Here is a 14,508-nt window from a genome sequence, read left to right on the forward strand (position 1 = left end):
CAATACAGCATGCCACCAACGACGAGGTTGTAAGGTAAAGAGGAGCGGATGGGCGAGGCCATTCGTGCTGGCTCTCTTCTCGCTTCTTGCCCTTTCTAAAATGGAAGCACCGTCCAAGTCATGGACTCGACTAGTCTTTCCTAAAGTCTAGAGGTAAGGTACGTCCCGAGGTAGAAACATTTCCCCCTACCTCCAGGCCGTAAAACATTGTACACAGAGACGTCAACAGGACTTGCTGTCAAGATTCTGAATGTGAGGCTTTCATTGCCCGCAGGCGAATGTATATACAGTTAGCCCCAGGTGACTTCTATATACGCTGGCACCAGGCCCAATTCCTCCTATATTCCCCACAGTGCACACTCCTCAAAAGAGACCACTATATACAACATGACATGGCAACATTGAACACTTCATGAATTTTTTCCCAACCCAATACCGCACCAGCGAGCCGCTTAAGCGGTCCAGACGGCAGGTCCGGGGATGGGGTACTCGGAGAACTCCTCGTAGAGGTTGAACAGGATGCCGGGATCCTCAGCGGTGTAGAAGGTGGTGAAGTCGCCGCCGGAGGGGGTGGCAGAGCCCGAGCCAGTGACCTCGATGTTGATGCACTGGGGGTAGGCCTGGGCACCGTTGGCCTGGCCGGCAGAGTGCAGGCCGATGATCTCGTGGCGCAGGACGTAGTTGCCAGGGGCGAGGCTCGAGGGGATCTCGACGGTCCAGGCGAGGCCGTTGGACATGAGGTCGTCAGACGCCCACACGCCGGGGTTGGAGCCGGAGACAAGGCCGGCCTCGGCGAGCTTGACGAACTTGAGAGACGTCTTGTCGACGGAGGCGAAGTCGCCGGAGACGGGGGCAATGTAGTCGATGACGGGGCCGTGGTGGCTCTCGGGCCAGGTGTTCCACTGGGGGATGGTTAGTATGGTTCTCATAATCGGTGTATGTGTGGGTATCGGCATCGTACCTGGAGAGTGACGGAGCCGCCAGCAGCAACGGTGGCAGCCTTGGCAACGGGAGTGGCCGACTTGTGGCAGATGATGTCGTCAGTGCCGAAGGCGTCGGGGGAGACGAAGCCGTTGTCCTGGTTGGCAGCAGCCCAGCCGACAGCGTCCTCGGAGGCGCCCGAGGGGATACCACCGGGGTACTCGGTGCCGTCAGCGATGATAGTGGCGACGTGACCGTGGGCCTTGACGGCCGCAGCCATGGAGAGGACGGAGAGAGCGGCGGCGAGCATCTTGAAGGTTTGTTGAACGTCTGCTGGTGAGGACTTGTGGTGTTGGAGGAGAGTTGATGTGTTGTGGATGGGTTTAAAAATCGAGGGGGTGGCCGGCTGGGCTCTTATATAGAGATCCGAGAGTCGTCGAGAGCTTGCCGGACAGTCTCCCCGACATGGAGTCTCAATGTCTCGGTGATACGCCCCTGTGGCAGCCAATCGTGAGGCCGACGACGCACCTCAAGCTCGGGCAATTCATCTATCAGCTAGACTACTAGCCTCCCGGGAGAGTAACTCGGACGGGGCCCGGATCTGCGGGAAGCCCCCCGTGGAAGCCCCCCACTGGATCTAGGAGGTTGGAGGTCTGGTGCGAAGCGCCGTGGCTGCGGGCGCGTTGCTTGTTTCTGGTGTCAGTGTCACCCCCTCCTAATCCCCCCTGCCAATCGTGGTCTTCTCGAATCACGAGCGCCAGGAGGGAGTCAACCTGGGCAGGGACAGACCAGCACGATGGCATCCCAATCGAGCTTCATAGGTCTACTTCATGGGTTCCTAGCAAGCCTCACGGCTGATTCGGTCCAGGAAACGCGTGCCTATCTCTGAAACCCGTCTGACCCGATTATCAGTCGGCATTTAACAGGCAAAAACGGATCTCACTCTCTCTCGAGCTGCCCTCGTGGAACAAAGGTTAAGCTCCCCCCGGCTCGGCGTCGATCATTGACCCCTTTGGGACTGCCGGGTCCAGTGTTAACCAGGGCGCCCAGAGGCCTGAAACGGCACGACTTCCTCCAAGACGGCAGAATGGGTAAAGAAGAGCCACCTGGCGCAAACAAAGTTGCAGGAGGCGTGTGGGGTGCGTCGTGTATGGTGTGGCGGGTTCTCCATATGGGGTTGATGCGGAGGCTCCGGCTCCGTCTCTCCCACTTTGCCAACTCGCCTGAATCGCTCCTCGCGGCTTGCCCGCCGTGAAACCCACAGCTCTTGCTATGGGTGCCCCTCTTGGACTCTCAAATAGGTTGCGTCGGAGGCACCAAGCACCGCGTATTCCAGCACATTCGCTGCATCCTCTCGGCGGTTATTGTTATTATAAGTGGCGCAGATCATAGCCCGAAAGCACAGACTGCCTCCTCGACCACCCATCTAGACGATGTATGATGCCATCCAGCCTCTCAGTGCCGGCATCATGCGACTCGCATAGTTACATAGTACATAGACACATGGACAGTTGTTGCAACGTCGGGTGAGAATAAGCTGTGCGGGGAGCCGGGCCTAAAGGAGGATGCTGCCCAGCGCGACGGGACTCCTCAAGTTACCAATCCCGCCTTCGATTCGATGGCTTCTTCTGACGCACACGCAGTCCCGGCCCGTCCAGTGGCTCTTCCCACCATAGTCGCAGGCTTTCTTCTAAGAGCGCTGGATGAAAGACATCATCCTGGGGCTATCGTGCTTGGCGGACCGCACGTTAGCGTCGGGGGCCCGTGGCCATCCTGCTGGATTTTACGAGGCGGCAAGCCGTGCATTTTTCCTCTACTATGTCTCATGATGAAGCTCTATTATGATTTAACATGCTTCTTCCGCAGTAGGAGCTGATCCTAGACGTCGGCTCGGGCCATAGATACTCGTACACGTACCGGCCATGTCCGAGACATTGAGAACGGTCCCTCCGTGACTTATACAGTATAGTATCGTGCTAGATGGGATTCCCCAAAAAGTCCATACGGCATACTCAGCACGGGATGACCCGGGAGATCGAGGACGATCAGCAGGTGAGCCACGAAGTCAAGGTTGTAACCATGCAACAGACGACCACGCGGCTGCTTGCAGCAGGTGGGGGACTGCCGATCCTTGGGCTGTTAATATGGCCAATTCTCGGTCCTTTATGTGTTCGTGCTCGGTCGTCTGACACGGGGTCAGCATGCTTTAGTGTCGTTGCGACAGCAAGACTTCTTCTGTTGTCTAGATCTGTGTTTACGGCATGGAGGTTCCAGATGTGGCTACTCGTTCGAATATGATGATTCTCGGTATGATGGATAGGATTTAGAGAGGATTTAGGTATCCATCCCAGAAGGCCGATGGACTCCCTCCCGGTTAACCGAACACGCCGACTATACGCCCGGTTCATTGCCTAAGGAGTCGAGCCACTTGGCTCTGTTATCTCATGTGTGTCTTATTCCAAGACGTTGCTCCCGTATTCCCGTCTATGCTGAGGTCATACGGCCGAAGATCACCGTCGGATGTAAAAAGTGTACAGATTTATTATTTTCTATAGCTTAGAAGGTGCGGCTAGTCATATGACATTCTTGAGCGGTTGGTTGGCAATGAACCTCCGCAGGTTGTACTGAATCAGCGCCTCGGAGTCCTGCGGGCGACCACCGCCGGCGTGCGGCGAGACGATGAGGTTGGGTGTCTTCCACAGACGGCTGTCCCCGGGAAGCGGCTCCGTCTGGAACACATCCAGCGCGGCGCCGCCAATCTCACCAGCCTCAAGGGCGTTGGCCAGGGCGTCTTCGTCAATGGACGTGCCGCGGCCGACGTTGACAACCCAAGCATGCTTGGGCAGCAGGCGCAGACGCTCGGCATTGAGAGCGTCCTTGGTAGAGTCCGATCCCGGGAGGATCATGACGAGTGCGTCGGTCTGGGGCAGCAGCTCAGGTAGGCTCTGCTCGTCGTAGATCTGGATGCCATCGCGGACGCCCGGGGTACGGGCGACGCCCTTGACGTGGGCGCCCAGTAGGGTCAGGCTGGGGACGAGGGTCTTGGCGATGTTGCCGAAGCCCCAGACTAGGACGCGGGCGTCGCGCAGGGAGGTGAAGCGGTCCTTGGGCCGGTCGGGCTGGGATCCGCCGAGATGCGCGGGCCACTTGCTCTGCAGCTGGTAGTCACGCATCTCGTAGAAGCGGCGGGCGGCGTTGAGGAGGAGGCCCAGGGCGTGCTCGGCGACGGTGTGGTCGTGCAGTCCAGAACCCGTGGTGACGAGGATGCGGGACGAGTCGAAGCCGGCGTTGAGGACGTCGTTGGGGCCGGCGGCCAGCGACTGGATCCAGCGCAGGTTAGGCAGGTTAGCGCGGGCGTGGGCGAGGTTGGCGGGCGTGTTGGTCCAGGTGACGAGGATGGAGGCGTCGTGGTGCTCGGCAGGGATCTCGGGGGCCTTGGGGTCGTAGGGCTGGAGATCGACGGAGAAGCCTTGCAGGCTGGGGATGTCGAGGACGAGGGACGTGGGGTAGAGGAGCTTCATGGCGGCGGTGGTTGACCTGTTCGTTGGGGTGGTTGTGGTGATGAGTCGATGTTGGTGAGGGTTGCTGAACTTGCAGCAGCTGGGGATGGGCGGCGCAGCGGCGATGTTGGTGCGAGAGATGCGGATGAAGGAGGAGAGTCGTCGAGGTGAGCAGATGGTCATGTATCTGCGGGAAAACATCGACATGTTGCTCAGTGTGAGTCTCGGGACAAAACCAGGCGAATGACGATGCCGAGATCGGGCGTGGGGGCGATGAAAGGAGGGGAAGGAGAGGGGCAGGTGAAGCAGTTCCTTCCTGTCAGTGAATCAAGAGGAGCCTTAAATGAGCAGCAGTCGCCGATGTTTGCCTGAAATGGCCCCTCCAGCGGGTGTTTCAGTGCTCTTCGGCGCTCTTCAGTGCCTTTTCAGTGCGCTCCACTGAGTTTACTCCACCAACCAACTACCGTCATACGGAGCTCCTCCGTTCCTCTCCGTGCTCCTCCGCACTTCTTCCCCCCACCTCCAACCGGCTCCGACGCCGCTCCGGCCGGTCTTGTATATCTCCGCCGGAGCATTCAGCATCGGCGTGGGGGTTGGGGCGGATGTTTAACAAGGCTAGCATGGCTCTATTCATTATTAATTTTAGGAACAAGGGCTTGACATATAGACTAACGTCTTCCCTGACAGCATCTTCAACGAAGAAGCCTTTGCCCCATGTTAATCATTTTTAGTGATGTAGCCGTTGGTCCTCTGGCTCCATCGTCTCATGCGTGGTATACGTGAGCAGTATTATTTTATTATGCCATATGCATGCTCAGGTGGATTGTGGGTCAACTGATGTCCAATATTTGTAGGTGACTTCTGTATCCAAAGTTGACACCCATAAGTGATTCCATAATACCAACAACCAGTTGAACTTGAGATAACATTGATTCCTCCCCTATCCCATAATTCAACTGCGAAATAATATATTCTTTAGCTTCGCTTTCGCTGAGATTCTGAAACTACCATGACACATATTGGCGTATTCTTTAATAGGACTGGTGCGGCGCCCTAGGGTAGCTGCCTACAACTGGGTCTTCGAGGCATGCTTCAAGTCGTCTCGATCGTCGACATGGGAGATCCCTCGCAACCATCTGGCTCAACATCTTGCGAATTTGAAATCGCTGTTTTTATGTTAGGAATCTCATGGCGTCTCAAGGGCTGCTGCCGTGTAAGCCAACCGCCGCGTCGCTTGCTCAGCACACTCATCTACCGACGGGTTCGTGAAAGGACGGGAAATCTCTATATGACAGCCGCTGTTTTGAAAGAAATATTAGGTTCTGGAACAATATTTCCCCTGGACACTACCCGTTTCTCAAATGCAGTGGAAAACTGGATCCGCCAACTTGAACCAAAGCAACCCAGATCCGAACCAGGGGCTGTGTCATGGACTGGAATGTATATAATGGGGCTCCACGCTGGGTCTACCCATCTCTCACGAAGTAAACCACTCTGGTGCCTGATCCAGGCCGTAGAGTTTCGAGCCAATGCAACCATCACCATGCTGCGCCAATACGAGAACACGAGCACCCTCCAGGTCTCCCCACAGCAGGCCCTACGTCGTAAAGGGGTATCCAACGGTCCCCAGTGTGGCGAGGCACCGGTGACGACATGTCGTCCCGACACGAGGGATCAGCAGATAAACCTGGTAGGCTCGTATAATCGTATTTCCTCTTCCAGCGTCTTTGTTTGGCGAGATGTTCGATTTACTTCGCTGGCGTCTCCAGCGGATCGTCGGGACCAAATTGCAACGAGTCGTTTTGTATTGCCCGTCAGCCGCGGCTGGCTGCGCGCGAATCATGAGGCTGACTTGATGCCTGGCCGTGGAACATAGGGTCATCAATGATCAGGCCGATGACGAGGACTCGCATATATAACCCCATGGCATGATCCAGGTTGTCTGACTCAACATTCAAACTACAAGATACCACAAACATACACCAATACAGAATTTACACAAAGCAGATTCGAACTGCGATACAACACACATTGTCAACACTATGAAGTTCGCTCAGGCTATTCTCGCCTTCGCTACCATTAGTGGCGTCCTCGCCACCAGCTCCAAGAACAAGAAGGACCATGACGTCCAGACAGCCAACTTCAAGTTCCGTGGCGATCACTCGGGCTCGTACAAGCTCAGTGTCAAGGCAGATGGCAAGGAGGTCGAGACTGGTACGTCCCACTGCACCTCACCCTATCACCCTCGTGACAAAACCAAAAGCTGACACGTGGCTTGGCGCAACAGACAACGACCTGGTCGTCAAGACCATTGACAGCAACGACTACAAGGCCGACTCGCTGTGCACCTTCAAGACACCCGACGGCAAGACCGTCAAGCCTGTGATGCATCCCAACGCGACCGACGGTACGCAGGAGCTCGTGTTCGAGCACCCGACCGCCATTGGCAGCGTGTCCTGCGAGGGCATGTGCGTGGGCAAATATGGTGAGTAAAATACCTAACCTCTGCTGGAAACTTTGCAAACAGAAAGGAAAACATGTGCTGACGGATCGTGTAGGAAAATGCTACGACAAGGACAACCAGTACATCGGCCCGTGCTGCAATGGATTCTGCGCGGCGACGCTCTGCCGACCTTGGGACTCCACGCACGAATAGGTAGCTCATGGTCAGGAATCTTGCAGTTTTACCAGAATAAAATGGAATATGAGGGTTGATTGATTGAATGGCTCACAGCGTTGATGGATACAAGTGCATTCGGGAAGACTGGGACTCTCTAGGTAACACCTGCAGGTTACCTGGGTTTAATTTTGGTGCTTTTATAATTGAATGAATTTAAAGCAGTAAAATGATTTTTTTTCCTACTTAGATATGTAGCAATGGTGGTAGTGCTCTTGATAGATTTCTAGCCCGACGTGGACTGGCCTAGTGTCTATGAGAGAACAAAGAACTTGGACTGATGGTTCTGCTTTTACTACCCAATCAAAAATATCAGACGAACGACTTTCCGGAATCGATAACTAAAACATTTAAAACTCATAAATAAACAATTTGATAACCAGCCAAAAAAGATTTGATAACTAGGAAATGCCGTAGAGGCTACCATGGTGGGAGAACCCGCACCAAATATCAAGAGCACCAACAATAACAAGTACACAAAACCATCATAAAGACTGGGATGACCAGACAAGACCAGACAAACATCTTACCCTTCACCCCCTCGTCGTCAGATACAACTCCCTGAGAACTCCACCTTCCTTCTGGAGCAACTCCACCGGATGTCCCGTCTCAACAACCCGCCCCTTGTCCACCACAATAGCCACGTCAAAGTCGAGAATATGCTGCAGGCGGTGAATCACCTCGACGACCGTCTTGTCGCCCAGGTCGTCCTTGACGATGCGCCGCACCAGCATCTCCGTGTCGTTGTCCATACTGCTCGTGAACTCGTCCATGAGCACGATCCGCGCGTCCCCGTGCTGGAACAGCCCCCGCGCCAGGCAGAAGAGCTGCTGCTGGCCGATGCTGAGGCTGGAATCTGGGTCTAGGTCGCTGTCCAGGGTGACGACCTCCGCCTCCGTGGTCTTCTCCCCGCTGTCGGAGCTGGCGTCGAAGCTGGACGTTGTTGAGGACGGGTCGTCGTGCTTCTTATCCCTTGGCGCAACGCCATTCCGCCGAGCGAAGAGGGCATCCCAGATCCCTACCTTTTTCAGCGCGGCCTCCATCTCGACGTCGAGCTCCTCCTGCGGGCGCGTCGGGTGCTCGGCCCAGAGGGTCATGTTGTCCCGGATGGATGCGTTGATGAAGAGGGACTTTTGGGGCAGCGTCATGATGCGCTTGCGCAGGGCGTCGCGCGACACGCGGGTGATGTCCTGGCCATCGATGATGATGGAGCCGGATGCCAAGTCGAGGCAGCGGAGGAGGGTGCTGAGGAGAGATGATTTCCCGCTATGGTTTGGCGTGGAATGTTAGCTGATGCTCTGAGAATAGCAGAGAGGCGGGTTGAGTGTTTACCTCCCACTTCGGCCGCACACGGCAACTTTGCTGCCGGGATCAATACGTAGACTGACATCGTATATAGCCGGGGGTAGAGATGGACTGCGTAGAGTTAGCAACTTGAGGTATGGACTCGGAGAATAATATATATTGATATATATAACGTACTCGTAGGTGGCAGACACATGCTGGAACTCAATCTCGCCATGCGTGGGCCATGCGGCATGCGGCGACGGTAGCTCCACGGCGTCCTCGGGCTTGACGTCGGCGTTGAAGCGCTTGATCCTGGCGACAGCGCCGATGGAGGCTTCGAGCTGCGCCCAGAAGGTGATGAGGTACTTAAAGCTATTGCTGAGGGATATCTGCAGGACATGGAGTTAGCAGATGCGTGGGGGCGAGTATATTGACTACGTGTATGGTTTTCAGACGCACCAAGTTGACCAGCGCGAGACCGAGGAAACCCGCCGACTGAGAAGACCGCGTGGCCACGGCAATGGACACAACAAGGATGGCCAGGAAGCAGACGACAAAGTCGAGGATCATCTTGAGCCAGACCTGCACTGAGAGGAGCATGTACATGGCGCGCTGGGAGTGGTCGAGGTGGCCCGTGTTGCAGGCCGAGAACTCTCCCGTGCGACCAAACGCGCGGATGGCGACGATGCCCTTGATGGTCTCGAGCATGAGGGCCGAGAGGGGGGCCTTGGCCTCAATGTCCATGAGGCGGAGCTGCTTGGATGTGCGCAGGTAGAACTTCTGGATGATCCACAGCAGGCCGATGAGGACGGGGATCGCGGCTGAGATGTACTGGGACGAAATGAGCACAATCACGGTCTCGGCGCAGGATCCAAAGAGGGCTGCGATGGTTAGTAAATGTCATAGATTGTGAATTCAGAGGGGATTACAGGTGGTGGTGTTGACGAGGGCCATGGGCAGTTCGTCGTCGATGAGCATAATATCCTGGATGAATCTGAGACAGTTAGCCGCCGATATGTGTGTTTTTCATATAAAAACTCACCTGTTTGCAATGGTGGTCGATCCAACAGAGACGACGTATGAAATGGGTGCTCTGGGGCTGGTCAGCTGTGGTACATACGGCCCTAGAACCGAAATACTTGCCTCATCAGCGTGTTAAGTTGCCCAAAGTATAGATTCAGCGAAGAGGAAGAGAGCAAGACATCAAAGAAGAAACTGCGAGACTTTTTTTTAGCAGCAAATTACAGACTCTGGAGAAGTAGACTTACTGGCAAAGGGCATAAAGGAGGATGACGCCACCCACGATGAGCGCGGTAAAGACGCAGATGTAGTACGTCAGGGTGCTGCTGCTCGAGTCCTCGGCCCACATCTTCAACCAGACATCTGGGCCAGAGATTAGTATTATCTTGGGCTCAGGATTGGGCAATGAGTACTCACTCTCAAACGACCGTCCCGCGGCTATGGCGGCAGCCAGTGCAAAGAAGACGCACATGCCCGCCACGCCGCAGGACTTGAGGAAATATCCGTAGACGTTCCATTCTGATGAAAGCCGGGGGTTCTCGACCTCTTTATCAGCCTTTTCTGGGTTAGCTGCATCAAGTGGACCAGTAGATGAAGCGTCCAAGTCGCCGGCCGTGGACTCTGATCCGCCAGGCAAGGAGTCGTTGATGATGCCCTCGGCAAGGAGATCCTCGTACTCGCCATGGTGCGTAACAATGCCGCTGTCAAGGACAATGATGCTATCGAAGCGAGAGAGGAAGTGGGCTGCATGGTTAGCCAAAATTATCCTTGTATGGCCACCAGCATGAAGTAATTATGAAACTTACTTGCGTGAGTGTTCAGCACAACGGCACAGCGTTGCTTGGCCAGAAGTCCACTCGAAGAGAATACGGCGGAAAAGACGTGCTGGGCAGACTTGCGATCCAGGCCGCTGAAGATGTCATCGAGGAGAATGAGATCCGGCTGGGAATAGACGGCACGCGCCAGGGCCTTGACATGTCAGCTCAGCACCTCATATCTCCCATGTAAATAGGCCACCTACCACTCGTGCCCGTTGTCCTCCACTAAGGGCAGAACCCTGGCTCCCAACACCCGTCTCGTCGCCGTCGGGGAACTGGGCGATATCCTGCGCCAGGGCACAGGCCTCGATGACGGTGCGGTACCACGCTGCGTCGAAGTAGAGCGATCCGATGATGTTTTCTCGGATGGATCGGTCGAGAAGCCACGGCTCCTGGTCACAGTAGGCAATCTTGGTGGCGGGATCCAGACGTCGTATGCCCGACACCTGCTCTAGCTCGCCCAGGATCGCCTTGAGGAGCGTTGACTTTCCGGAGCCGACACTAAACAGAGCGATTAGCACTCGTACTATATGTCGTCAAGTTATTGAAGAATAATTACGGTCCGATAACGGCTGTGAAAGAAGAACGATGGATGGACAGTTCCATGACAGTCACAGCCGGCGTGTCCTTTTCCTTCCAGCAGAAGCTAGCATTGGTAATGTCCACCAGCGACTGTGAAGGGCGAAAAGGTCTTGGGGGAGCAAGACCGCTATAGACGGGACGTGTAGAGCGTGCCGCGAGCAGAGGAGGAGGAATAGGACCGCCGACACGGCCGCTGCTCCGACTGCTACTCCTTCTAGTGCTCCCACTGCTGCGGCTACCGCTGCGACCAGCCTCGTCCGACCTGGTGAGCGAGCTCGTGGACGACTCGAGTGATTTGGCGCTGTACTGCTCGATCTGCCTGTCGTCGTTGAGGAGCTCCTGGATCCGGCCTAGACACTTGAAGAAGGAAACCAAGGTTGGGGTGCCCTGGATCAGTAGGAACAGCGGGTCTAGAGAGATGCGGAGGAGGGCGAGAGACGAGAAGAGGGTGCCCACGGTTAGGGGTAGGCCCTTGATCTTGCAGATGATGGCAAAGCCACCGTAGGCGACTAGGATGGACAGCTCGGTAGATGCGCCCGCTGCAGAATGTGAGTACATGAACTTGAGGGGGATACGAGCTGACTTACATAGAGTGACAATAATGGAGATGATTCGGCGGAAGCGGCTGTACCGTGTAAGTAAAAAAAAGTAAACAGGCTATTATTGACAGAGAGCAGAGCAACGTACCGACCAAGATTCACCTCGTTCAGGCGGAGCTTCTGGAGGCTGGTGAGATAGTCGCCCGACAGACCCAGCATCTTGACCTCCTTGAAGCTGGATATCATGCTCATGGTCGACTTGACACGCGCCTCAGTCGACGCGAGCCACGCTACTTGCCTCTCTCCAAGCGCTCCGCTAAACATGCCGCCGGCGACGGTGATGACTGGAAATAGATGAGTATATTTGCATCTGATATTGGGTTACGGGGGACGTACGCAGTGTACAAAGAAGCGGAGCGATGAACCTAGGTTGAGCTGTGAGTCAAAATCTCAAGACGGAGGGTAGTTTCACCTACGCGAGCTGAATCTGTAGAAACAGGAGATACACGGCAATAGCCACAGTGACAAAACTCGCCCACACATCGTGCAGCATGATGGACCCGTCCATGATATGCTGCACATCGACGTTAATCAGCGTCGTCGCCTTACCCGTATCCAGTGCCGTCAGCCTCAGCCGTAGCAACTTGCGGTACGTCGCATCAATGAGCGCACTACGCAGCTCCAGAGACAGCCTGTTGGACGAATGTGCAAACCAGGCCTTGAAGACGGCCGTGAGGCCGTACAGGAACGCAAACGCGCCGATGAGGGCGTGCCCGATCTGCGCGCGGTTGTCGTAGCCATCGTCCTGGACGAACTCGAGCATGCGCTTCAGCAGCAGGGGCTGGGCGAGCGTCAGGGCGACAATGATGAGACGGGGGATGGCAGGGACGAGGAAGCTCCCCGGCATGGCGGCGAAGAGGGTGGACAGGAGGGCGTTGCCGGTGGTTTTGTCCTGGCGTTGAGCCCACAGCTGGCGGAAGCGTTCTCGCTGGTTCTCTGCTGACTCGTCGTCTTGAGGACCAAAGAGGTCCGCCGCGTTGAGGAAGCGGTGGAAGCCTGTGGGGTGTCAGTATACAGGTTTTTGGTATGAATTGTTGGTTCAACTCACCATTCCACAGAGTGCTCGCCAGCCAGGTAAACAATGACCGGCCGTATAGACCCGACAGCTGCTCCCCGGTGTACGCCTTGTGCTTATCACGGAGCAAGTCAGTCTTGGACCTGGCCTCGGCCACAATGAGAGCAAGCTTCACGGCCAGCGTAGCGGTCTCTAGACCAGCGAGCGCAAATGGCCTCCCCGCATACAGCCACAGGGTGCGTATCCTGACGGCATCCAGCCCCATGGTGAGTAGGAGGTAGAGCTCGGCGATAACGCTGGGGGAGACGCTGAACACATGCTCCGTGTACGAGAGCAGGGACAGCGGGAAGAGGGCCAGGAAGTTGAGGGCCGCGGCGACGAGGCTCAGCACGGTCCGGGGGGGACCGGCAAATACCCAGAGGAGGACGACGCCGAGCTTGAGAAGGGCGAGGATGACGATGGTGGACTACGATATTAGCAGGCCGTAGAATAATTGGGGGCTTGGATACGACAAACCTGCTTGAGGATGAGGAGGAACCCCTTCTCGGCCACCCTGTTCCTCGCGCGTAGGAGCCATGCCACGCGGAGAGAAGCGGCAATGAGGAGAAGGGCCGTGGGCAGGATGGAGAAGATGGCCTCTTCGAACAACAGAGTAAAGTCGAGGCCGCCGCGGCATTGCCTTGCCCATGGGCCCCAGGAACTGTCGACAACGCGACAGTTGGTCTGGTCCATGCTTCTGTGGTGGGCGCGGGGTCTTTGCTCTCTGTGATTGTAAAGATATTAAGGTGGGACATCTAAAACGTCGGGATAGATGGACAAGTGCGTTGAGGAAGGGAAGAGGGGGAGATGGGCAGAGCGAGGTGTAAGTGATAATGAGAGTAGAAAGTCTCTTTCAGCGGTCGTGAATACTTTAACACGAGACATTGCCGTCTCTGGCCGAGTCGGCATCATTTGGTCCGGACGTACATGCCACGTCGCGATGGAACTTGCGTATAGAACATTCCAAAACATCAAGTTCGCCTAGCTGGATTACTGCGTGCTTCCAGATCCTGCAGATCGGGCTGGCAGGGGTGGTGTAAATCCGTAGCAAATCCGTAGCTGAGGATCTTGGCATGCCGTCGTGGCTTACACGGTACACATGGGAGGCGCACACCTCACGGCACTGGTGGCGATGGCGTACACGGCGTCAAGTCGGGGGCCTTTTGAGTGCCAGCTGCGTGTAAACTGGCCCATAGAAGCGGTTGTAGCGGCTGGATGCATGGCAATGGTGGGCTATCTGCCTTGTCTGTTGGACGCTCTGGCGAGTCAGCCGCACTTTTGTACCGACACCATGATGGGACAATGGGATTTACGAAATACGTGCATCGTATGGAGGAATCGTCTCCACAATAAGCATCTCCCTGATCTCTATTTCTGGATGCATGCCACCCTTCAGCCACTCCCACGGTGCTGCAGCATGCACATGGTTCAACCCCTCTAGGACCCTTTGGGCCCCTCCTCTCCTCCCCGCACGCATCCTCCTCCAACCGCAGTCCCTCTTGTGAGATCTCCAACTGAACTCGAGGCTGTGCGAGGCATAAAATAATGCACTGCGTCCCGTGGCAGCCTCAGCTACAGATGTGCATATCCCCCAGCGCACCAGTAACAAGCCTGGCCGACCCTCCCGGATCGCCTCCGAAGCCACATGTCCCGCCCTCGGAGTGGCGCCCGGATCATCAAACAACGTGGCCGCAGCCATGATCTGATGCCTGTCTCGGGTCATCTACAGTAAGCCAGCGCTATGCAGCTTGAAGCAGTGATCGTCGTTGTGTTGCCTCGATATCTTCAGCTGCGGCCCGTTGCTTTGCCGTGTATGGTGAGGTCATGCACAGTTCCTGGATTCACGCTCTGAGACAAGACGAAAGCTGCGCGATCAAACCTTTAGAATCCCCATGGAACGCCTTACCCCACGGTCCTTCGGAGTAATCATGCAGCGATAAAAATATCCCTCCCCAGGCCCCGAATCCTCCTCCGGCCCGAGGCCCCACAATTTCCGGCCGGCTTCCGGAGGGATTTGACCTCACCACCATGCTCAACTATCCATCGCCCT

The 14,508-nt window shown here is 55.9% G+C and overlaps 4 protein-coding genes across 4 annotated transcripts; 1 reads left to right on the forward strand and 3 right to left on the reverse strand.

Moving 5' to 3' along the window:
• Positions 1-452: 452 nt before the first annotated feature.
• Positions 453-1,231, reverse strand: ACO1O0_005708 (glycoside hydrolase; the record flags this gene model as incomplete). Its single annotated transcript, XM_083195118.1, has 2 exons — positions 453-902; positions 962-1,231. 2 exons carry the CDS (start codon positions 1,229-1,231, stop codon positions 453-455), a joined length of 720 nt encoding a protein of 239 aa, XP_083050031.1.
• Positions 1,232-3,494: 2,263 nt separating this feature from the next.
• Positions 3,495-4,628, reverse strand: ACO1O0_005709 (phosphoglycerate dehydrogenase; the record flags this gene model as incomplete). Its single annotated transcript, XM_083195119.1, has 1 exon — positions 3,495-4,628. The coding sequence occupies one exon, from the start codon at positions 4,626-4,628 to the stop codon at positions 3,495-3,497; it is 1,134 nt and encodes a 377-aa protein (XP_083050032.1).
• A 1,835-nt stretch (positions 4,629-6,463) lies between these two features.
• Positions 6,464-7,077, forward strand: ACO1O0_005710 (uncharacterized protein; the record flags this gene model as incomplete). The annotated part of the gene is made up of 3 exons (XM_083195120.1): positions 6,464-6,635; positions 6,709-6,906; positions 6,980-7,077. 3 exons carry the CDS (start codon positions 6,464-6,466, stop codon positions 7,075-7,077), a joined length of 468 nt encoding a protein of 155 aa, XP_083050033.1.
• A 554-nt stretch (positions 7,078-7,631) lies between these two features.
• Positions 7,632-13,151, reverse strand: ACO1O0_005711 (uncharacterized protein; the record flags this gene model as incomplete). The annotated part of the gene is made up of 14 exons (XM_083195121.1): positions 7,632-8,364; positions 8,581-8,774; positions 8,845-9,266; positions 9,315-9,379; positions 9,654-9,768; positions 9,823-10,149; positions 10,212-10,374; positions 10,427-10,724; positions 10,783-11,430; positions 11,493-11,688; positions 11,741-11,769; positions 11,821-12,400; positions 12,453-12,885; positions 12,936-13,151. 14 exons carry the CDS (start codon positions 13,149-13,151, stop codon positions 7,632-7,634), a joined length of 4,419 nt encoding a protein of 1,472 aa, XP_083050034.1.
• Between the last annotated feature and the right edge of the window lie 1,357 nt (positions 13,152-14,508).

This window comes from Amphichorda felina (genome assembly GCF_050947745.1).
Source record: "Amphichorda felina strain 45539 chromosome Unknown scaffold_5, whole genome shotgun sequence".
NCBI lineage: Eukaryota > Fungi > Ascomycota > Sordariomycetes > Hypocreales > Bionectriaceae > Amphichorda > Amphichorda felina.